General features: G+C 59.1%; 3 protein-coding genes across 5 annotated transcripts in view; 1 reads left to right on the top strand and 2 right to left on the bottom strand.

Annotated features, from left to right (window-relative positions):
• Positions 1 to 2,276: 2,276 nt before the first annotated feature.
• AIPL1 (aryl hydrocarbon receptor interacting protein like 1) lies at positions 2,277 to 7,583 on the bottom strand. Its single transcript, XM_004594869.2, has 6 exons — positions 7,420 to 7,583; positions 6,939 to 7,118; positions 4,396 to 4,584; positions 3,459 to 3,635; positions 3,194 to 3,335; positions 2,277 to 2,530 (listed from the first exon to the last, which is right to left on the bottom strand). The coding sequence occupies exons 1-6, from the start codon at positions 7,513 to 7,515 to the stop codon at positions 2,328 to 2,330; spliced, it is 987 nt and encodes a 328-aa protein (XP_004594926.1). The 5' UTR covers positions 7,516 to 7,583; the 3' UTR covers positions 2,277 to 2,327.
• Positions 7,584 to 11,051: 3,468 nt separating this feature from the next.
• On the top strand, positions 11,052 to 15,065 carry PIMREG (PICALM interacting mitotic regulator). The gene is made up of 5 exons (XM_058676609.1): positions 11,052 to 11,376; positions 13,066 to 13,365; positions 13,834 to 13,925; positions 14,389 to 14,438; positions 14,939 to 15,065. Exons 1-4 carry the CDS (start codon positions 11,083 to 11,085, stop codon positions 14,420 to 14,422), a joined length of 720 nt encoding a protein of 239 aa, XP_058532592.1. The 5' UTR covers positions 11,052 to 11,082; the 3' UTR covers positions 14,423 to 14,438; positions 14,939 to 15,065.
• A 3,436-nt stretch (positions 15,066 to 18,501) lies between these two features.
• PITPNM3 (PITPNM family member 3) overlaps positions 18,502 to 21,757 on the bottom strand; it is a 101,899-nt gene continuing 98,643 nt past the window's right edge. For all 3 annotated transcript variants that reach the window (XM_058676608.1, XM_004594871.2, XM_058676607.1), the window contains exons 19-20: positions 20,507 to 20,635; positions 18,502 to 19,367 (exon numbers count right to left, since the gene is read on the bottom strand). In XM_058676608.1, coding sequence (XP_058532591.1) covers positions 19,062 to 19,367; positions 20,507 to 20,635 — 435 coding nt within the window. In that variant the 3' untranslated portion in view covers positions 18,502 to 19,061. The remainder of the gene's footprint in view (positions 19,368 to 20,506; positions 20,636 to 21,757) is intronic.

The following is a 21,757-nucleotide window of genomic DNA, read 5'->3' on the forward strand; positions in this document are numbered from 1 at the left end:
ACCTGCGAATAGAAACCTGGCCAATGTGATGTAGAGGCAGGGTGAGGTAGGGGGATGAGCCAGGTGGGCCTCAGAGTCACAGGGTCCCCACTGGAGGCAGACAGGGGTCAGAGGCCACAGAGGCGGAATGCCCGGGAACCAGAAGATGCTACCTACTGGCTTTGATGATGGAAGAAGGGACCAAGGAGGCAAGTGGCCCTGAGCAGGCACAAAGGGCAAGAAGCCCTCTTCGCCAGCACCTGCAGACAGCACACAAGCACGCACCCGCCTGCAGGGCTCCTGGAACGCCAGAGGATGAGCCTTCAGGTCTACAGCCATTCGCTTCGGGATTCAATGTACCTGCGCATGATGCGGGGGGCGCCCCCTGCACCCCACCACCACCACTACCAAACCTGCCCAAATCCCTCTCCAGCCTCAGGGTCCCTGTCCACTCCCGCGAGAACAAAGGCTAGAAGGACGGCTCCTACCTGGGGACAGCTGGGTTACGGCAGGGCAGGGGCCGGGCCACAGGGTGCTGCGAACGCCACACCTGCCCCTCTGGTGTTGATCCCTCTCACTGCTGCCGGAGATGCTGCCGGAACTAATTTTCCCATTTTCTCCTTTTCTCCTTTCCATCATGTCACACCAGTGTTTGAACTGCTAGTGAGGGTGGCAGTAGCTTGTAGCTCCAACACACCCCAGCCCAGAAGGCTGGAAACCTGAATATAAACCTGTCCCCCTCCCTCCACCACCCCCACCTTGAAGTCAGGGCTGGAAACCCACTGCCTTTCCGGAAGTCTCATTTTCCCCATCTGTACAAGGGGGTGGGAACCATCTCTCAGGCCCTCATGAGCCCACAGTCAGTCCCACAGCTCTTAAGCACCTCCACTGTAGCCAGCCTGCCTGCCCTCGCCACTGGGCAGGATCAGGGTTGGTCAGTGCTGGGGGAGAAGCCCCTCATCCCCCACCCCAACCTGGTGGCTCCGTCTCCGGGCTCTGCTTGGGCTCTGCTGCCCTCTGCTGGCCACTAGAAAATAAACACTTCCCAGCTGGAGTCTCAGTCTAGGAGTCACAGGAAGCACCCCAGCAGCCTGCTCCTGCATGCCAACCCAGCCAGACCCGGCCAGCCAGGACCTCCCTTGGGCTAGTTTCCAAGGCACAGAAGGAAGCCCGTGCAGAGACAACAGTCCTGGCTGGAGGGGCTGCCTGTGTCACACCCCACTTCAGATCCTACCCCTCTACACAGGACAAGGGGTCCCTCAGCCCTCTCCCCGAGGTGTGCTGGCTCCTGTCCTGTTTTTTCCTGGGCTTGCAAAGGCCCTTGGGTATCCGAAGGGGTGGAGACAGGATTGCTCAGACAACACTTCCACCTCTCCTGGGCAGTGCCACCAGCAAGTGTCAGGTGCCCTGGACGCTCGGCTTCTGACCCTGGCTCCATCGACTCCAACTCACACCCCGCGTGGCTGCTCATGCACCTCACGACGCCACTCCCTGCTCTAAATCCATGCTTCTGGTCTCCACAGCATTCTCAAGTAACCCCCTGGGCTCTCGGCCTAATCCAGCCACAGACAACTGCCCTCCCCACTGTTCTCCAACCCAACAAAGGCTTCAAGGCCAAGCATCCAGCCCCCAAAATGAAGGGAAAGACAGAACACAAACATTGAAACACACACCACCCCTCCCAAGTCAGGGACACACGTGGCCCAGCGGCCCAGGGGTCATGAACTGGGAGCAGCAGCCCAGGGCTCACAGCCATAACCACGGAGGAGCTGTTTATTGATGCACGGCGCAGGTCACCGAGCAGAGCGGGGCACTGACAACAGAGATTCTGTCAGCACTCACCAGCCGCCTGAAGTTGCTGAGGTTCTAGAGAATTCTACAAAGTTATCATTACAAGCAAAAGCAGGTCCAAAGATAATACCGCGTAGAATTGGACAAAGGGGTGGGAGGGGTGGGATACTGTGAAATCAATCCTTGCTTTTCTCTGGCCTTGGGGAGAGGGAGAAGGACGTGTGGAGAGCCTGCCTGTTTTGCAGAGACAAAACTAGCAGCATTAAATACGAAGCCTCAGAGGAAAGAGTGAAGAACGCAGGGCTCGCGGGAAACGGGAATTTCACAACTGATTGACAGTCTTTCCCGTGTATGTGCTATTAGACCCTTTGACTACTTTCATAAAATTAATTTTTACTCTTCAAAGGTGACACCCAAAGCAACTGAATCAGAAATGGCCTCACCCCCTTCTCTCCCGCCCAGGCGTCGTCCGGGTGCGGGACGCAGCCGAGAGCTGGAGCGGTGCACCTACAGCCCCCGCCCTGCCCTGTGCGCCTGCGCCCAGCTGCAAGTGCGCCCTAGCCGAGCATGTTCCGACAGCGCAGCCGCTCCTCCTCCTCCTTCTCAGCCATGCGGTTCTCCAGCAGGCGCAGCTCCCTGCCCACCGCCTTCTTCATGGACGGCTCCAGCTCCAGCACCTTCTCCAGGTCCGCCTTGGCCTCCGCTGCGTTCCAAACCTCCGCATGAGCCCGGGCGCGCACGTAGTAGGCCTTCACCATGCCTGTGGGAAGGACCCAGTTGTGCCCACCTGCCCCAATCCCTTAGCGTCTCTGCGCCTGGCTTGCCTCGGTTTCCCTGACTGTAAAGGACATACTGCGCTGCCGATGGTACCTGCTTGCCCCTGCCCCATGCTTGCACCCTTCCTAGCGGAAGTTTGTATTCTTCGAGAAGCACCTCAAAGCTACAAGCTGGGTGGGGGCTGCGGTTAGGAATTCTACATCCCAAATGGAGTACCCATAGCTGCTCCACTTCCCATCCAGCTCCCTGCTAGTGCAGCTGGGAAGGCAGCTGATGGACGGCCCAAGTGCTTAGGCACCTGCCACCCACGTGGGAGACCCGGGTGGAACTCCTGGCTCCGGCAGAGCCCACCCCTGGATGGTGCTGTCATCTGGGGAAATAACAGGCAAATAGAAGTGCTCACTCGCTCTCTCTTGCTTGCTCCTTCTCTGATTTTCAAATAATTTTTTTTTTAAGTGGCAAGGTTGGTGAGCCAACTTGTATCTTTGTCCTAACATGCAATAAAATACCCTCCCCCTAGCAAGCACTGTCATCCAACAGCTGCTACACAGCTCCACGCTGGAACCAAGGTCGGTAGCCCGAGCAAGGCGTGCAGGTGGTGACACTGGCCCCGGGTGGCCCCTTCCTCGCCCCCCACTCCCCACACCTGGGTGGTGTCGCAGGATGTCGCTGGTGTGTTCTAGCACCTCGTAGTACTCCTCCTTCTTGAGCAGGCATTGGCAGTAGTTCAGGATGAGGGTGTTAATCATCTTCTCCAGCTTCAGCCACGGCACCTCCCAGGGCTTCTCCTAACCCAGGCAGGAGGAGCGGGAGAGGACTGTGAGCTCCAGACACACAGACACACACACACACACACCTGCTCCCCACAGCATGGCTCCTCCCCACACATCCTCGTGCAAAGCGCTGCCCACCTTGGTCTGCAGGTTCCGCAGGCAGACAATGGCTTCCTGGTATTTGGTGCAAGCGTCATCGTAGCGTCCAAGCTTAAAGAGCCGGTTGCCCTCACCGTGCAGCACGGGCACAGCCTGCATCCTCTCATCGTTGTTCAGGTTCCACGTCTCCCGCTGGTACTCGCTCGGGGCCTCCACCTGCCACAGAAGCCACAGCAGGTGCAGCCCAGCTCGCAGCTCCACCTTGCCAGGGAGGGGGCCGAGGACTCAGATATACAAATGCCAAGGGAGGAGGGGGCCAGTCCCAGGACTCTGCCAGCATCAGGACCACGGTAACCATGAGGAAAAGGCACCTCTTGGTTATAGTGCTTCTAGGAAACTGTCCTGAACACTCACTTCCTTGGAACAAAACCCTTCACTGTGTGCTGGAAAATACGGACTTTCCATGTTTAAGGCACTGTGAGAGACATGCTCTCAGGCAGTGCACAGACCACATGCCTGGTCCCGGGCCCCTGTGGAGATGCTCAACACACCGCTCTCGGGGGCAGCCTCGGCCCCTGTGGAGATGCTCAACACACCGCTCTCAGGGGCAGCCTCAGCCTGACCTGACAGCCCTAACCCTGGCCCTGGTCCTCTCTCACCACCCCCAATACAAGCTGTCCATCACAGCAGGATGTGAACATTCCTGGGCTACTCCAGCATCGTAGACAGTCTGAGCCCACACACTGCAGGGCCCGAGGAGAAGGTCATAGACCTAAACTTGAATTTGGAAGGAAGTCAACAGAAGGAAGATGCCTCCAACATGGCATTTTTACAAAACGGGTTCAAATGGACTTTCTCTTGGAGGGGGAGTGTTTCCCCAAATTCTAACTCTCCTCTGATTTTGGACCCCCATCTAGTTCTCTGAGCTGTGTCCCCCCAACCTCCCCGACCTGCACCCACCACCCTGGAACCCCACCTGCAGCAGCTCGATGGTGAAGATGAGCGGCTGCGGCTCCTTCTGCAGTTCGTCCAGGTCTTCGTAGCCCAGTGTGTGGTAGGCAAACATGTTGGCCAGCCCACATGTGTGCGTGCACCACTCCGTGGGGTCCTTGCCCTCGGCCACCTGCCGCAGGCTCCGGGACATGATGGGATAGACACCCGTGTGCTATGCAGAGAGACAAGCATGCTATGTGTGCCCAGGGCCCTCTACCCAGCACTGGCCTGGCATCTCCCAGCAGACCACACCCCTAGCTGACCGCCCTGGCTAACTCCACACCAGGCAAAGCACTTTTTTCTCATTAGCACTTTCCATGCTCACAATGACACAAGAGGCGCCACATTAGACACAGTTACAGATAAGGAAACGAGCCCAGAGAAGACAAGTTACTTGCTCAAGCTCACACAGCTCGGAAATGAGAGCCAGGATTCAAAGCTGGCTCCAGAGGTGGGCGTCCCTGCCACTTGCTGGTCCCTGGGGCCCAGTAACACATCCTGCACCCCCCTGCCAGGAAACAATGGGCTTCACAGAGCCTAGGGCTCCCAGCAGGGCAGTGTAGGGCAATGGAGGGAACAGACACTGAGTCCAAGACAGTCAGGTGAGCCTCCCGCCTGGACTACTGCTGAGAGAGCCCAGGTGAGCTCATGTCCATGAACCTGGCTTTCCCTCGGCTGCACCTGCCCAGGGCTGGAGCCATAGCTGGGAAGAGCTGCAAAAGTGCAGGGAGGGGGCTGGCTCCTTGCAGCCCTGCCCACCACCAGCGCTGTGAGTGCCACCCATGGGGGAGGAGGGCAGCGCTGTGAGTGCCACCCATGGGGGAGGAGGGCAGCGCTGTGAGTGCCACCCATGGGGGAGGAGGGCAGCGCTGTGAGTGCCACCCATGGGGGAGGAGGGCAGCGCTGTGAGTGCCACCCATGGGGGAGGAGGGCAGCGCTGTGAGTGCCACCCATGGGGGAGGAGGGCAGCGCTGTGAGTGCCACCCATGGGGGAGGAGGGCAGTGCTGTGAGTGCCACCCATGGGGGAGGATGGGCTTCTTTCCCCTCACTGGTCTCTGAGAACTGCTTTCCTGGGACCGGGTTCTGAGATAGCCAGTTTAGGCTCCTGCACACTAGTCCAGTAAGGTAAGGGAAGGGGGTGGGAGCCCTTCAGATCTGCCCCCAAGTCGCCAGTAGGAACTGAAGGTCACCTCTCCTGCCCCACCCACCAGCCGGGATTAGCCAGATGAGGTTTTGTTTGGCTTCCTTAGGTCGTCACCAGATGGTAGCAGAGCCGGCTGGGATTAAGGTTGGACTAAGGAAGAGAGCAGCTGGGTGTGGCCACCTACTGGTGGATGGCAGGACTGCAGCCTCATTCCACCTGGAGCTGGGCCTTGTCCTGTCCTTTAACCTGCTGAGCTGTGCATTGGAAAAATGAGAAAATATGCTCCAAAACGCTCCTGGTTCAAAGTGCCAGTTCCCATGTTTCAGCTATTAGGGGCAAGGGCTCCAAAGCCTGGGCACTGCCAGGATCCCTGGACCTGGCTTGACTTCCCAGGTCCAGTCTTCCCAGTTCCAGCTTTTGCACGCACTGAGGGAGACCCTGTGGATGGGAGAGCTAGCTTGCTTGCTCACTCTCTCTCCCTCCACTCTACTTCTCAGATGCACAAATAACAACCAAATATAGTTTTGAAAGAAAAGAAATATCTGATTAACGGCCATGGATCTGGACCTCAGAACAAAGATGCTAACTTGCATTAAAAAAGCCACTCCCCAGAGATGCCAAAAATCTTCCTTAAAATTGCAAAGTTGGGGGAGGGAAAGGACAAACAAATGTCCACCCATGTCCTCAGGGTCTAAAGATGCTGCTGGGCTGCGAGGCCTGTGTGGGCGGCAGGCTCACTCCTGCAGGTCCATCCATTGGTCTGGCCTTGCTGTCCCCACCGAGCCCACCTGCACGTTGGTCAAGGCAGCAAGCAAGGGAGTTGGATGCCCCATGCAGTCTGTGCTACACCTCTCCTCAGCACAGTGCCCTCCACAGCCCAGTGTGCCCCAGCACAGTGGCTCCCAGCAGTGTCCCCCCAGCCTAGTGTGCCCCCAGCACAGTGTCCCCCCAGCCCAGTGTGCCCCCAGCACAGTGTCCCCTCAGCCCAGTGTGCCCCCAGCACAGTGTCCCCTCAGCCCAGTGTGCCCCCAGCACAGTGTCCCCCCAGCCCAGTGTGCCCCCAGCACAGTGTCCCCTCAGCCCAGTGTGCCCCCAGCACAGTGTCCCCTCAGCCCAGTGTGCCCCCAGCACAGTGTCCCCTCAGCCCAGTGTGCCCCCAGCACAGTGTCCCCCAGCAGTGTCCCCCCAGCCCAGTGTCCCCTCAGCCCAGTGTGCCCCCCAGCCCCCAGCAGTGTCCCCCAGCACAGTGTCCCCCAGCAGTGTCCCCCCAGCCCAGTGTCCCCCCAGCCCAGTGTCCCCCAGCACAGTGTCCCCTCCACTCCCAGTGTCCCCCCACCCTGCTCCTGAGCGAGGGCAGAGCCACACACCAGGGCCTACTCACAATGGTGTCACACCAGAACTCGGCCACCTCGTGCAGGCGCATGGACATCAGCAGGGTCTCCCACACCTCGAGCTTGAACATGTTGCCAATGATGATGTGCATGGGGTGGCCCGCCTGCCTGCTGTCGTCGATCACCGTCCGCTCCTCGTCGCATTTTGTGGTGCGGAAATGAAACGTCACCTGCTCGCCAAGAGAGGTGGAGGGGTGCCGCTGGCCTGGACCCACACACACACGCACACACACGCACACACACACGCACGCACCATCTCCAGAGATCTGGCAGAAGCCACCCCCACTGTCACAGGCCCCAGAGGCCAGCGAGGCTCACCCAGCACCCGGAGACAAACCCCTAAAACCCTGGGCTCCGCTAAGTGCCCTCAGCTGGCGTTGCAGTCTTCATCTGCAAGGTGCCCCATGAATGGCACTGTTTTGGGCAGGGCTGAAGGCTGCGGGGCAGGGCAGGGGTAGGGAAGGCACGTACACGGGAGCCGGTGACGAAGCTGGGGAGGTCACCCGAGCCCCCATGCAGGATGGTCTTCTTCACGCCTTCTACATTCAGCAACAGAGCCGCATCCATGGTGCCCAGCCCGCTAATCTCGCCACGGGAAAGACAGCTGTGTGGCTCAGACCCGAGGGGATTTGCCCGGGAGCTTGGGGGGGAGGGGGGGAGGGGCAGGGGAGGGACTGACAGTGGCCCAGCCTGTAGTTCCTCAGGGTCACTGCTGCCCTCCTGGGCCACAGGGCCCCCGCTGCTCTTCTTCTGAAAGGAGCTCAGCTGAGCCTTCTGAAAGGAGGCGAGGGGTGAGCAGGACAGCTGGGGGCCACCAAACCGGTGAAGACCGACTGATTTGAAAAAGACAGGGGGCATACAGAGAGGGGGAGAGTAAAGGTGAGAAAGAGATATTCCATGCACTGGTTCACTCCCCCCATAATTAAGGGTCGAAGCTGGGCTAAGCTGAATCCAGCAGCCAGGAGCCTCCCCCGGGTCTGGCCACGGACCCAGATCCCTTTGAACTCAGGAGGGCCGCTCTGTCCTCCTCAGCTGACCACGAGGCACCCACAGAAGGCTGAGGCTGGGCCAGGCCCGGGTGAGGGGGAAGCTAAGATGCCCTCTGCTGCCCCCTTCCTGTGTGCACTGGGAGGTGAGCTCTGTAGAGGCCTTTGCCCCAGGACCCGCGGACCCAGGCCACAGCAAATTCCAGGATCCCTCCAGCCCACTTCTTTCCACGGGGAGGCCTGGTGTTTGGCGTCCCCCAGTGGCCACTCCCTGTTCCTGCACCTCCACTGCCCTTAGCCCTGCTGAGACACTCCTGGTCAGTGGCCTAAGTCGCAGGACGCAGGCAGGACCCTGCTCCATTGGGATAGGGGGTAGAGAAGGACCCCACTCAAGGAGCTGGCCAGGGCATCCAGTCCTTGGGGAAGCCTGGGAGGGGAGGAGCTGCCCCAGGGGTCCTGACTGTTCGCTTTTTTTTTTTTTAAGATTTATTTATTTTTATTACAAAGCCAGATATACAGATAGGAAGAGAAACAGAGAGGAAGATCTTCCATCTGATGATTCACTCCCCAAGTGACCGCAACGGCTGGAGCTGTGCCAATCTGGAGCCGGGAGCCAGGAACTTCCTCCAGGTCTCCCACACGAGTGCAGGGTCCCAAAGCATTGGGCCGTCCTCGACTGCCTTCCCAGGCCACAAGCAGGGAGCTGGATGGAAGCGGAGCAGCCATGATAACCCACTCCTTCCTTCAAACTCAGCCGAGCTCCTTTGGGATAAAGCTAACCTCGGCACCCTGTCCTCTGGAGTCAGCCCCACCTTCCTCCGGGGCTGGATCTGATGGGGCTCTGGGCTCCCTCTCCGACATCACACCTCCCTCCAGCTCTAGTGAGGGCCCCTCTCCCTTGCACCCCCTCTACTCTGCATGTTCATCATCTTGACTGTACCCTTCTGAAGGTCTGTCCCCCACCAGAGCAGCCAGCCCAGGGGGTCAAGGGAACAGGTGGGAGTCCCCCTCCTCCAGTCCCTCCACTGCAGAGGCAACAGTGTGACCAACATAACAGCAGCACCGCCCAGGAAAGCCTCCACACTACAAGGCATCCCACCCCTAAACCAACACTCCATTCAAAAGTTTTTTCCACCTCTTCTTGTTGCCATGGAGACTGCACTTCACTACCCTGAGCTGCCAGTTAGCATTGTGAGCAGGGCGAGAAAGAAAAGCTGTGGAAGGGCTTCCTCCTGCAGCCTGCACGCGTTCATTCCAGAGCTTAACACAGCTGTGTTCCCTCCCCACCCTTTGCCCTCCAGTGCCCAGGATCCCAGGTCCCCAGGGCCAGGGGCAAGGGCCAGGGGGGGACGGACGGACTGTCTAGCTTGGACACCCACACGATCCTGGCAAGCTGCTTCACCTGGCTCCCATGGTCATTTGCCATAGGAATTCAGAATAGCTCCAGCTTCCCAGAGTGGCCCTGAGGATGAAGGAGCAATAAAAATGTCCAACCACTTAGCAGAGGAGTGGGGGGACTCCTGCCGCACTGCAGGCGCCAGGGACTCTGAGCCCACTGCATACCGCCTGATGGTTTCACTTGTCTTTCACCTTCATTGAGTCTTTTTCACACTTGCAACTTAGTTTCCATAGAAGCAACAGGCTTTCTTTCCCTCCCTGGTATCTGATGTTTAAATTCCTCCAGACTTCAATCACAAACAACCTGGCACCCACAAGGTTTGGGGACAAGTATCTCTAACAGCCCAAGGGGGGAATCCCAAGCACACAGGCTATGCAAGTAGTCACGCTGCAGTGGCCACCTGCTGGTGGCCGCCAGGACACACAGGCTGGAGCTGTGGCTGCCTGTGCAAGTGGACTTGATACCACAAACAGCAGGTGATGCTGTGCGAGGTTTCTGAGCAAGACGACTGGCCACACACACACACACACACACACACGGCCTGGTGAACTCATTTTGCACAGGGACCCTGGGCCACCAGCACACGGAGTTTGCATCCTTGGCCCTACTGTGTGGTCACCAAGTGAGCCTCGCACGCCTCCCCGCTTCTAACCTCTCCATACCTCAATTTCCAGGCTGCAGTGAGGTCATATGGTGCCTGATACCCCAGCACCCCAGCCCTGGTGCTACACAGAAGGGTTGCTCTCCAACATCATCGGGTTGCAGACGGCACCTGAGGGAGCAGGCTGGGGACGGCGCAGACACGGGGCCAGACGGGGGAGAAAGAAGAGTTGAAAGGGCTTGTGGATGCCGAGGGGAGGGGTCGGGGATCCGGCATGGGCAGGTGGGCAGGTGGGCAGGTGCACCCTGGACCGTTTCATCTCTCGGTTTGCTCGGTGGGGAGCAGTGTGGACCAGAACCGCCTCGCCTCCTGAAGGGAGGGATCTGCACCCCTAGTCCACGGCTCTTTCGGACAAAATCACCACGAGAGAAAGAAAAGGCCCGCCCCTTGGCACGGCGGGTGGGGTCCCTACAAGACCGGATCTGCTGCGGGCTGAGGGGTCTGGAGCCCGGAACCCTCCTCCGTCCCAACGGGGACGATCGCGCCAATCCCTGGGCAGGATTCGCAGCCGTGAGCGGAGGTGGCCAATCGGGTGTCCGACGCCGTGGTCCCAGAGCCAATCGGCTGCGAGGACAGGGCCGGGACGGGGCCGCGCGGAGTTTCAAATCTGCCGGGTGGGCGAGCGCCCGCCGGGCTCGGGGTGCGGTCGGCTCTGGGGGCCGCAGGGTGAGGCGGGCCTGGATCTGGGGGGCTTCCGAGGGTGGGGGGATCGCGGCTTCCGAGGGGTGGGGGGATCCAGCGGTGCCTGGATGTGGGGAGCATTCGATGGAGCCCGGGGGGCGCCTGGGGGTCGGCGGCCGTTTGGGCAGGAGCGCGCCGGGCCAGGGGGAGCAAACCGAGGGAACGGTGACCTGAATTCCATGCCCGGGAATGCTTCTGTCAGTCCCTCGGCCCGGGGAGAAAGGAAAAACGGGGTCAGGAAGACAGCTGCATGGGAAAGCTCAGGCGCAGGAGGCCGGATTGCCTGGGCTTCCGCCTGCAGGGAGTGCCCTCCCCAAGCACCCAGCGGCCTTTCTTCCTGGCCCCTCTGCTGATGCTGCCTGGCCATCCTCCCCAGGGTCCGGTGGACGCAGGACACGCAGCTGGGGATGGCATGTCGCTGGCAGGGCGTGGGGGCCTCCCTGCGTCACCGCAGATCTCTGCTTCAGGAGGAGCAGCTGGAAGAGGAGAAGAGGGCCGTGCCACCGGTCCACCAGGACGGGGCCACGGGGACCCTGGGCTCCTTGTGCAGACAGCTCCAAAGGAGGCTGCCCCTGAGAGCTGTCAGCCTGAACCTTGGGGTAGGCCCCTCTTGGAAACGCCTGGAAACGCCAGAGCCAGAGGCACAGGGCCTCCAGGCTGCAGCTCGCTCGGCTAAGAACGCCCTGGGCGCCGTGTCTCAGGTAATTACAACACTTTGTGGAGGGTATCTGGGGTGCCAGTGGTGCCTGTCCTCAAAGAGCCATCCTGCCCAGGAGTTCAGATAACACACAGACAGGGACATGGGTTCATTCCTTGTTGTTGGTACAAGGTGGGTATTTAGTAGAGCTGGTGTCATTCAGAGGACATGATATAAAGTGTAAGAGCTGTGTCATGATAGGAGAAGGGCCAGCAGGTGACTGGTGGTGAGGGGACCTCCAAGGGAGGTGACTCCATAAGTACCAGGGGTTTCCCTTAGCAGGTGAAGGGATTGGTTGAGTCAGGACCCAGACCTGGGGCAGGTGAAATGGTGAAGGGAAGAATGGCAGGCATTTAGTCTGGAAGCAGCCTGAGGACCAAGGAAGGCAAGGCAGGGGCGTGGGGGGCATCCGATGTGCTGCAGGTGTTCAGACACGCCCAAGATCAGGCAGGAGTTGGAGAAATCCAAGCAGATGGGAAATCTGTCCGCTTAGTGTGTCCTAGAGCTGATTCTGCAAGTACAGTCGGGGAGAGAGGGGAGCAGATAGAGCCAAGGGAACCTGCACCCGCAGAGTGAACAACCATCCTGCAAGAGACTCTGGTGCCAGACAAGACGTGCTGGCATGCTGGCATGGCAGTACATTGGGCACAAAAGCTTGCATCTTTAAATGTGGAGCTGGATGCATCCCCTGAGACATCCAGAAGGGACAGAAACTGGGGCAGGCGCTTGGCCTTGTGGTTAAGCTGCAGGTGTCTGAACACCTGCCTCCTTGTGCCAGCGCCCTCCTGATACACACCTAGGGGGGAGGCAGGGGATGCCTCAGGCTGCTGAGTGCCCGCTGCCCACGTGGGAGACCTGAAATGAATTCCTGACTCGTGACCTTGGCCCCCGACCATGAAGGACATTTGTGGGGGGCAGGGGAGAGGAGGGAACAGGTGGACCAGCAGGTGGGAACTCTGTCACTTTCTACCTCTTAAATCACAACAGAAGAATAAAGAACAGACACCAGGAGAGGGGACTGAGCGCGGGGGCAGCTCTCAGTGTCTCACTGGGAACTAGGATGAGGGAGAGCACTGCTATGTCAAGCCCTCTGCAGAGAGCTCTGGGCCCGCTGTTCGTGCACCTAACACCCGAGACTTCTCACCACGCTCAGGGATCAGAGGAGCAGATTGAGGGAGCTCATCCAGGGTGGGTTCCAAACACCGGACCCTGTTTATGGCAGCACTGAAGTCGTCACAGCCATCGCCCAGCTGTCGTGACAGGCTTGGCCCTCTGGGCACCATGGAGCCATAGAAGGGTTGTGAGCAGTCATGTGTCCTGATCAGAACTGCTATCTGGGCCAAGGTGGAGCATGGATGGGGGTGAGCGAGAGGAGGGGCAGGAAGGCTTTCTGGGGTGGGTTGGGGGATCTGTCTCTGTGCCTCCCCCTCGGGTCAGTGCTCCACTCTGTCTCTGCAAAGAGGCGCTGGACTTAGATGGCTCCATGAGCCAGGGTGACTTGGCTGTGATGGACCCTGGGGTTCTGGAGAAGAGAGGGTAGCCCCATATTTCCCATCCCCCATGCTGGAGACAAAGCCAGCCTGTATGTTGTGGGATGGCTGGTGGGGTCCTGGGCCTGGAGGTGAGGCCTGGAAGAAGGAGTGGCCCATCCTGGGTCTTATATATGCTCGCCTTATTCGTGTGCCTGTCACAGAGAATCCAGGAGTCCTGCCAGAGTGGCACCAAGTGGCTGGTGGACACGCAGGTGCAAGCCAGGAGGAGGAAGAGGGGAGTGTACAAGAAGAGCAGTGGCTCCCCCTCACACAGCCTGAGCCAGAAGAACACCCGACCGTCTGCAGCCACCCACCTCACCCTGGGCCTCCGGGAGTGGGAGCATCGCCGCCTCTCGGCCCACACGGGCCCCCGTACTCACCTGCTCCGGCGGGCGAGGAGGGACGCTGCCTTCTGGAGGAGCCCCTACTCCTCCACTGAGCCCCTCTGCTCTCCCAGGCAAGTGGGGCTGTCACACACACATGCACACACATGTTCACACATACACTACATGAGCCCCAGAACCTCTGAGCACTTCCTGAGATTTCCTGGAGCCCAGGGCACCCCAAGCTGCACCTGTGTCTGGGCCCAGCTCTGCCCCCAGTTACAGGAAGACCTGAGAAAATCCTGCAGGGCCTTGGCTTCCAGGGCTGTAAATGCAAGTGGTGAGCTCGGCTCTGCCACCTGAGGGCTGAGGGTCAGCTTCCAAGGGAGGGGGCAGCAGGGCGGGCTCACCTGTTCACACCGTCACTGGCCCATGACCTTGGCTTCACGTCTGCCAGCTGCTCCAAGTCGCCCTGGTGTTGTCACTTCCTAGAATGGGTTGAGGTGTCCCCAGTCCAACATCGAAGTCATCTGGGGCTGGCTGGGAGGGGCTCCTGTCACAGTTTTCCAACTGGTCACTGGTGTGGCTTGGCTCTCATTCAGCGAGTCTGACAGTGACCTGGAGCCCGTAGGGGCAGGAATTCAGCATCTCCAGACGTTGCCCCAAAGACTGGATGAAGCCATCATTGCTGAAGACAGGTGAATGCTGTAGTGCCAGTCACTGGGCAGCCCTGACCACCCAGCTCTGCAGGCTGCCAACTGGGCATGGCTTGTACCTGTTGGGTGGCTCTGGCCAGCCCCTGGCCCTCCTCATCTCAGCTGCGAGAAGGGATGAAAGCCTTGTGTGTGTGTGTGTGTGTGTGTGTGTGTGTGTGTGTGTGTGTGACAGGGGGTGGGGTCCTGGGTCCCTTGGGATATTTAGTCTTCTTCCAGGACTCTCCCTGGCTCTGTGCCCTGCTTGCCCACAGAACTAGCTAAAGTGCCATGGCTGCCCTGGACTTGTGTGCCTAGAATCCCTGGTAGGATAGGGCCTGGCCTGAAGCCGTTGCCCCAGTGGTAGGATGGCGTGCCAGCTCTAACCAGATGCCGAGGGGCCGTGGCAACCCCTGCTTCCAGGCTTGTGGCTGCCAGCCGCACCGATCTGCCCCCTCTCCATTCCTAGTGTCGACATGACCGTCTCTCTCCTCCGTGACTAAGGACAGCATCCTGCAAGTAAGACCCACCTCCCACATGTCTTTCTAGCATCTTTCTTCCCTCCTCTCACATATCAGTATCATGCCTATGGGAAAGGAGTCTTTTCTGGAAAAAGACTGACTGTACACAGGAGATACTTCTCCCTGCCTGCTCAGAGCCAGAACTGCTAACCCCACTGACCTCATTACTAATCAAGCATGCCCACACCCCAAGAAGCTCAATTCACCTGCCAGCCTCCCGTCAGGGGGTTGGGGGGAAGAAGGGAGGAGAGCCAGCCTGTGCCCCCTACCTGCCCCACCTTGAACCACCAAAGGAATAAGCCATGTGTGGCACCCCCGTGGGATGCCTGTGCCACCCCATGAGACCCTGGAGGGAGCTCCCTCCCGGAGCGCCAGTACCCTCCAGCCTCCTGCTGACCAGGACCTGACCAACAGAAAGACCCAGAACACCCATCCCAGCCACCTCTGGATTTGGGGGCCTTGCAAGGGTGCAGTGAATCATTTCTTCTGCTCCCCCAGGGGACCCACGGGCCCAGGAACTCAACCCACACTGGAGCCTTGGGATCACCTCCCACACGACATGAAATGCAGTCCCCAGAGGATGTGGGAGTGTCTGAGCCCCTGGCCCAGGAGTGGGATCAATGCATCCCCCCATGGTGCATTCCCAGCCCCCGTGCCTGCTCCCCCACCAGGGTCCTGCTGCAGGGATGTGGAAAGGAGGTATCTCCACATGCCGAGACCCAGCGCTCACAGCTACCCCCTGACAGGGCCACTGTGGGTGTGCGGACCCCAGGAACAGCTCTGCTCTTTGTAAATTATTTAAGAAAACCTGCTTTATCATTTTATTAGAAAGAAACCCTTGTATAACTTTCACAGACAACAGTTCTGTCTCATAATAAAAACCAATTGGACACTGGACTGCTTCGTGCTCGCTCTCCCACACCACTATGGGCAATAGGTGTGTGGCCCAGCTGCAAGCCAGCCTGCCTTCCCCACACACACCTCCCAGCTAACGGGGTGGCATAAGTACAGGGAACAGGCTCCCAACCCCACTCAGCGAAGCATAATTTAAAGGCAAATAAGGTTTTTATTTAACTGACAACGTCTGATAGTTAAAAACCAGCTCACATCAAAATCAAGACCAGGTGTAAAAATCTCAGAACTCCATAATGCTGTGTTCGTCTTGTTAGAAATCAGGTTAGTTTATATTTTCTTTTCTAACGGAGTGTGTGCAGGCAGCCATAGGAACCTAACAAGCCTGTTGCGCCACAGAATCGACCAGCACAGGTAATACTGACAAAGTCACACACAGAGAAACGGTCAGGCCACGGACAAGGTCGAGCTGGCTGCCACCACCAAGTAAACGACGAGGAAAAGACAGCGGGATCCGAGGGTGGGGGGTTCCCCGGGCGCGAGCCTCCCTTCTCCGGCCTGCTGCTCCTCTGTGTGGCAAATGCCCTTGTGTCCTGAAGGGCCTGGTGGAGTCAAAAGGTCATTTTCTTTCCTGCCTCCCCAGTGATTTCTCAGCAAGGACAGTAGGGGGCCCAAGCCAGGCCTTGCCGCTTGGACTTGACCCTAACTGGGGTGTTTAAGAAAGCTCCCCCCAATCCCAGAGAGGAGATGGGAGGAGAGGGTGTTTGCTTGGGTTGAGCCAAAGACTAGATTTACATGGCACTTGGCACCTAAACCCCTCCCCCGGGATTCGGTGAGAAAATCGGTTTGTTTAAGGCGGGGTTGACCGCAAGGCTCAATCATGGACAGGGAGCCCCTCCCGGGCGGCGCTGCACCTGCGCTGGGTTGAGAAGGTGTGGATGCAACACCTGTGTCCGGGGCACACTTGTCCCAGGGGGGCTGCCTGGCGGCCAAGCAAACATTGGTGCCACATTTTGTCTGTAGCACACTTCAGGGACACTGGCATGGGCTCCAGAGTGGTAAAAGTGCAGTTTTTCTTGTTTGTTTGTTTGTATGTCAGCCCCTCTTCCTGTTTCTGAGGGCTCCCTCCTGCTCCCCAGCGACCTCTGGGTTCAAACATCCTCACAGTAGCCAGGCACCACACTCAAGGCCGCTGATCCAAATACATGGAAGGAATCTACCATTAAAAAAAAAAAAAAGAAAAGAAAAGAAAATATTTTGTGGAACCTACAGGGAGGAGTTAAGATCTTTAGGGGAGGAGGGAAGTCCATGATACTGGAAGAGCAGGCCCCAGCCAAGAAATGCACCCTGAACCCCCAACAGGGAAAAATGGTAGAGGAAGACACCAGGCAGGTCCTGGGCCGGGACGGCCCACACCTGGGGAAGAACAGACATGCCACGCGAGAAACAAGGAGCTTTGGTCAGGCGGGCAGATCTGCCTCCCGCTGCCAGACAGCAGGCGCGCCAGGAGCTGCAGGCATCCTCTAGGATGTGGGTGGACTGTGAGCCACAGGGCTACCCAGGGAGAGGGGGGTGCCACGCGACCCCGAGAACCACCTGCTTGGTTTTCACTGGTGGAACCGGACAGACAAAACAGACCACACCACTAGTCAAGAAAGGACATGCGTGACGTGGGTGCCTGGAAAACCGCCCTGGTTGTGAAACAGAGACACATGAGACTCAGAACTCTGAGGCCCCCAAAAGGAGGGTCCCGTGGCCCTTCTGCTGGGTCAAGGTCCCAGCTGTGACTCCCGGGGCATGATGACTCCAAGTCCTCCCCCTCTTTTCTCCTAGCCTAGGGACCTCAAAAAAGGATCAGGAGCTCTAACTGCTAGCAAAGGGTCTCCCACTATGTTGTCACTTGACAGTAATCACATCGGTGTCTTCTGCAGACAGGAGACACTGGAGTGTCGGTGACCACATTTACATCATGGTCTTACGGGGAAGAAGGGAGTGGAAGGGTTAAAGTCGAAGTGGCTAAGCCACGCACAAGAGCTGGTGCTCACGGTGAACAAGGGTAACCCACGCCACATCAAAGGTGAATGAGCCATATGGGGTTCTGGGCAGCAGGCCCAGAGGGGAAACTGAGGCCCATCCCCACTGGGATGCAGGCTCCTGCGGATGCAGGACCCAGTGCTCAAGTGCGGCTGAGGAGCCAGCAGACAGATCATGTGAGGGAGTGGGAGGGGCGCTGGCAGGCCAGAGAAGACACACTCAGTAGAGAGGACGGCTGGGAGGGCGGGGGGAGAGACAGGGAACCCAAACCCCCCAGCCCGGGCAGGGCATCCTGTGTGACTGTTGGTGCCAGCGGCCCCCACCAGCAGCTGCCATGGGCCGCATGGGAGCTGCAAGAGGTAGACATGGAGCAGAAGCGACACTGAGCTGACAGCTGCCTGCTGTGGTACAGGCTCCCGGGGCCCTGCAGCTGCCTGGCTGACACTGCTGCGTGGATGACCCAAGCGGCAGGGGGACCAGGGTAGGGGCAGCCTTTGGGTGGGGAGACTCCCAGGAGAGACAAGGCCTGCCCGTTTCGAGATGAGCAAGGAAGAGGCTGTGGGCACAAGCTGGACACTGAGTGGCAGGGACAAGGGGAGAGAATGCAACAGTTTGAGCCCCAGTCCCCAGAATCCTCAGAGCTGGGGTAGGGGTAAGGAAGCCAGGCCAGCACGCTTGGGTGCATAGGCTGGCAAGATGCCCAATTTGGACATCAGGGCAGGACAAACCTGCCGTGGCTCTCCTTTGCTCCTTCCAGAAGGGCTCCCTTTGGGGGCCAGTGGGCAAGCCCCTTCCACCCAGCCCCTCCTGGGCCCTGTGGAAACTGTGGGTGTTTCAAGGGGCCTTCAGGCCTACAGATCCTCAAGGAGTGGAAAGGGCAAGACAGCCTTGGGGTCCAAGCTCACCCCTCACCCAGCGGCTCAACTGGCTGCAGTGAGCCTTCTAGTTACCGAGAGGGCAAACAGTGGACTCCAGGGCACAGAGCCATCCCAGCTGGGCCCAGAGCCAAGGCGGCTAGCACCCAGGGCAGGGCACAAGGCAGGACTCTCCCATCCTCAGAGAACAATGGTGCAGACATTGAGGACAAGACAGCGACACAAAGGCCAGCTGCAAGCCAAATAGCAGCACCAGACCCCACTCCTGAAGGCTGTGCACACCATACACACACACACACACACACACACACACGGATGGACCCGCACAAAGTCCTCTCTCAAAAACATGGCCACACGGCCACAAAGAAAGCCAGGCCCCAAGTGACGACCCAGGAGGCCACAGGGGGGGAGAGTGTGGGTGGGCACGCCACTCATCCCTCCACAGGGTTGCTAAGAAACTGCACCTGCAAGCAACTGTGTGTCCTGGGGCTGGAGGCATCTCCCCTGAAGGTCTGCCTAGCATGGCCACTGCAGAAGCCCCAGGAGTCAGGGACTCAGAAAGGTGGCTAACTTGGACAGAACTCTCCAGCTCTCAGCTGGCCTGCCCCCAGAGTACACAGATACTCAACCCCGACCTGGGCGAGCCACGGGCACCGGCATGGAGGCAGCAACAGCTGCACAGAGCCTCCTCCCAGGCGCTCTCACCAGGGAGCCCCTCCCTGCTCTGCTCGGACACTGCTGGACAGACACGGGAGGGAAAAAGCAGGAAAACGCCTGTGTTGGGGAGAAGGCGGCCTCTCCTGTCCCCGCAGGCAGCCCCAATGGGCACCTGGCCCTGACTCCGAGCATGGCCCTGCCCCTCAGGGCACCGACTCAAACTTGGGGGCCCCACGTGCCCAACTGAGAGCAGGCAGCGGCCGCTCGTGGTCCTTGTCGGACTCGGGCTGGCTCTGCGCCCGCTCAGGTTTGGGGTTGGCGATGGGTGGGTCCGGCTGCTGCACTGACATGGTCCTGCGCAGGTGCGTGCGCTTCCGCAGGAACTCAGGCTGCGCGTGCAGGCCAAAGCTGCCCTTGCGCAGCACCATGCGCGCTGTGTTCTTCTTGGGGCGGGAGCGGTGGCCAGCCTCCAGTGCCGCCAGGTGGGCTGCATAGCCCTCGCTCAGGAACTGTGGAGGGGATGAATATCAAATAGGCGAGTCCTGCATCCCAGCCCATCCCAATATTGCCATTTCCCCAGGAACGCCCAGTTTTATGGGCCCCAGGTACAGGATAGCAGATAACTCATCCTGTCTGGATGGCTGGGCACCCCCAGCTGAACCCATAGGTTCTCTGGACTCACAAGGGTGGGAAGCCCACCCCTGTCATTCCCCATGACCAGCTGTACCCCATGTGACTATGTCACCCTTCCAGTCCCACAGCTGCCCTTCTTGCCAACCCTTGGGCACCAGCCACCAAACCCAGCTCCCACCCAGGACCACTATATCCGAGTCTGGATTTGACCCAGATTTCCCCAGACAACAGCAGCACTGGCTGTAACCCAGGAGGCAAGGCTTTGGAATGGCCCTCTCTGAGGTTCCACCATCAACTGACCCTCTACCTGCTCGTCACCATCTTCAGGCACCTTGCCCTTGGTATGCCCCAGAGAAAGGTCACCTCCTTCCCTTCCACCTGTCCCTCCTCCAGTCTGTGCCACCTGGCTGCCCAAGGCCCACACTAAGGCAACTTCCTCCCTGTCTCTCCTTCATGCCTCTGACTCCGGCCCCATCCCACCTGCAGCCTGCTTGAGCCACTCCCCCTCACTGGGCTGACTTACAGGACAGAGTCCAGATGGAGTGGGACGCGCGGGCCATCTCAGATGCGCCTCTTGCATCCAGCCCTCTCCCCGTCCCTGCCACATTACACAGCCAGGCTGGGCCACTGGCAGTTCCCAGCATATGTTCTCTGCTGCCTCTGGAGCTTGGCTTTTGCTACTGCCTCTGCCAAAAGTGCTGCTCCCAGCCGCAGGCCCCTGCAGCCGGGCTCCCACATCATTTCTGCATCCAGGCGCTTGCCATGCTACCCTGTCATGACTGCAGATGTCTCCATCTCACTCGCTCAGCTGGATGGTGCACCTCTGACTCTACCAAGGATTCTCGCCTGCGCCCAGCGCTGGGCCTGGCCCACAACAGACGTATGAGAATGGTCGTTGAATGAATGGATGAGCAGAAAAGGAACGAACAGGTGTGAGACTGAATGACCCCACAAACAAATGCCTGCTCCTTCCCACACGTGCCAACCTTTTCCCAGGTCCTGGAGATCCACTCACCTGGCACTGGGTCTGGTACTTCTTGGTAGGCCGGCCCACGATGAAGATCTGGGAGGCAGGCAGGCCCAGCACGCTGTAGACAGAGATGTCCTTCGTGGAGCCATAGGCGGCACTGATCTTGATGAAACACTAGAACACAGGGCAGCTTGTGGAGGTGCGGCAAGGCCTCCCAGACGAGCCCAGGAAGTTCCCTGCGTTAGCTCCCAGTCAGGGGTGGACCCTGGTCAGGACCCAGCTCACAAGTTATACCACCTCACCTGCAGCATTGATAAATGAAGGTTGGGCAGCAAGGAGTCAAAGAATTCCTTTGAAAGGAAGGAAATTGGGGGGTGGGGACTGGAGGCCCTGAGCCGTGTCATCATCACTGGGCCAGGCTGGGACTCGCCCTGTACCTGTTGCCTCGGCCTGGCTGAGCTGAGGTCTTTCCCTGTCAATTTCAGAGAACTGACCTAGAGCCCCCTTCTTGCCCCAGAGGCTCTCCCAGATCCTCCCCGCAACTCCACCCCTCAGCATGTAGACCACTCCACCTCTGAGAGATAAGCAGCAACCAGCTGCCCCTCATTTGGTGCCTCCCCATCAACATCCCCTACTTTCTTCCCAACTTCACAGGAGATTTGGGCCCTTGGCCTCAGCTCTCCTTTCCCCTGAGCCGCACTGTCGCTGGATGACTCACTGTCCGCGTGGATAATGCCACTACAGCCTCATGGCTTCCTGCTGTCCCTGGCATCACCGACCAACACTTCGGGGCTGAACCCTGGACCTCTGCATGCCCACTCCGGCCACGACCACACCCCCTGCTCAGCTTCCAGGGCCTCCTCTCCCAGCTATCCTTCAGCCCCATCTACCCCTACATTTTCTGCACCTGCCTTCTTCACTCCTTCTTCATCCTCTCTGGATACCTCACCGCCTCCCCCTGTCCTGTGGCCTCCATTCCAGATTTGCCAGCCCCCTTCATCCCCACCCCTGCTCCCTACCCTGCCACACCTACCTGGCAGAACCTCAGCCCTGAGATTTTGCTTTCATTCTCTTTCTCCAAGAGCCGCTCAGGAAACCTCAGGGGACCATGCTGCTCTCACCACGTGTTGCCAGTGCCCTTCCCCACCCTGCAGGTGGGCCTGCCAACCCTCCCTCACACCTCCCTGGGGGTTCACTGCCAAGTGGCCTTCACCTTAGAGGAAGGAACAGCTCCTTTTGTCTCCTCACCCTTCCTCCTACATCTGGGTTCCCTCTGTTAGCTCCAAGGCTGCAGCT

The sequence above is a fragment of the Ochotona princeps genome, chromosome 17 (assembly GCF_030435755.1).
Source record: "Ochotona princeps isolate mOchPri1 chromosome 17, mOchPri1.hap1, whole genome shotgun sequence".
Lineage (NCBI taxonomy): Eukaryota > Metazoa > Chordata > Mammalia > Lagomorpha > Ochotonidae > Ochotona > Ochotona princeps.

Coding starts and splice junctions, on each gene's coding strand:
- AIPL1 (XM_004594869.2), bottom strand. CDS start 7,515: ATGGATGCGGCTCTGTTGCTGAATGTAGAAGGCGTGAAGAAGACCATC. Junction 4,585..6,938: donor AGTTCTGGTGTGACACCATT/GTGAGTAGGCCC, acceptor CTCTCTGCATAG/CACACGGGTGTCTATCCCAT. Junction 3,636..4,395: donor TCACCATCGAGCTGCTGCAG/GTGGGGTTCCAG, acceptor CTTCTGTGGCAG/GTGGAGGCCCCGAGCGAGTA.
- PIMREG (XM_058676609.1), top strand. CDS start 11,083: ATGGCATGTCGCTGGCAGGGCGTGGGGGCCTCCCTGCGTCACCGCAGA. Junction 11,377..13,065: donor CCCTGGGCGCCGTGTCTCAG/GTAATTACAACA, acceptor TGCCTGTCACAG/AGAATCCAGGAGTCCTGCCA. Junction 13,926..14,388: donor GCCATCATTGCTGAAGACAG/GTGAATGCTGTA, acceptor CTCCATTCCTAG/TGTCGACATGACCGTCTCTC.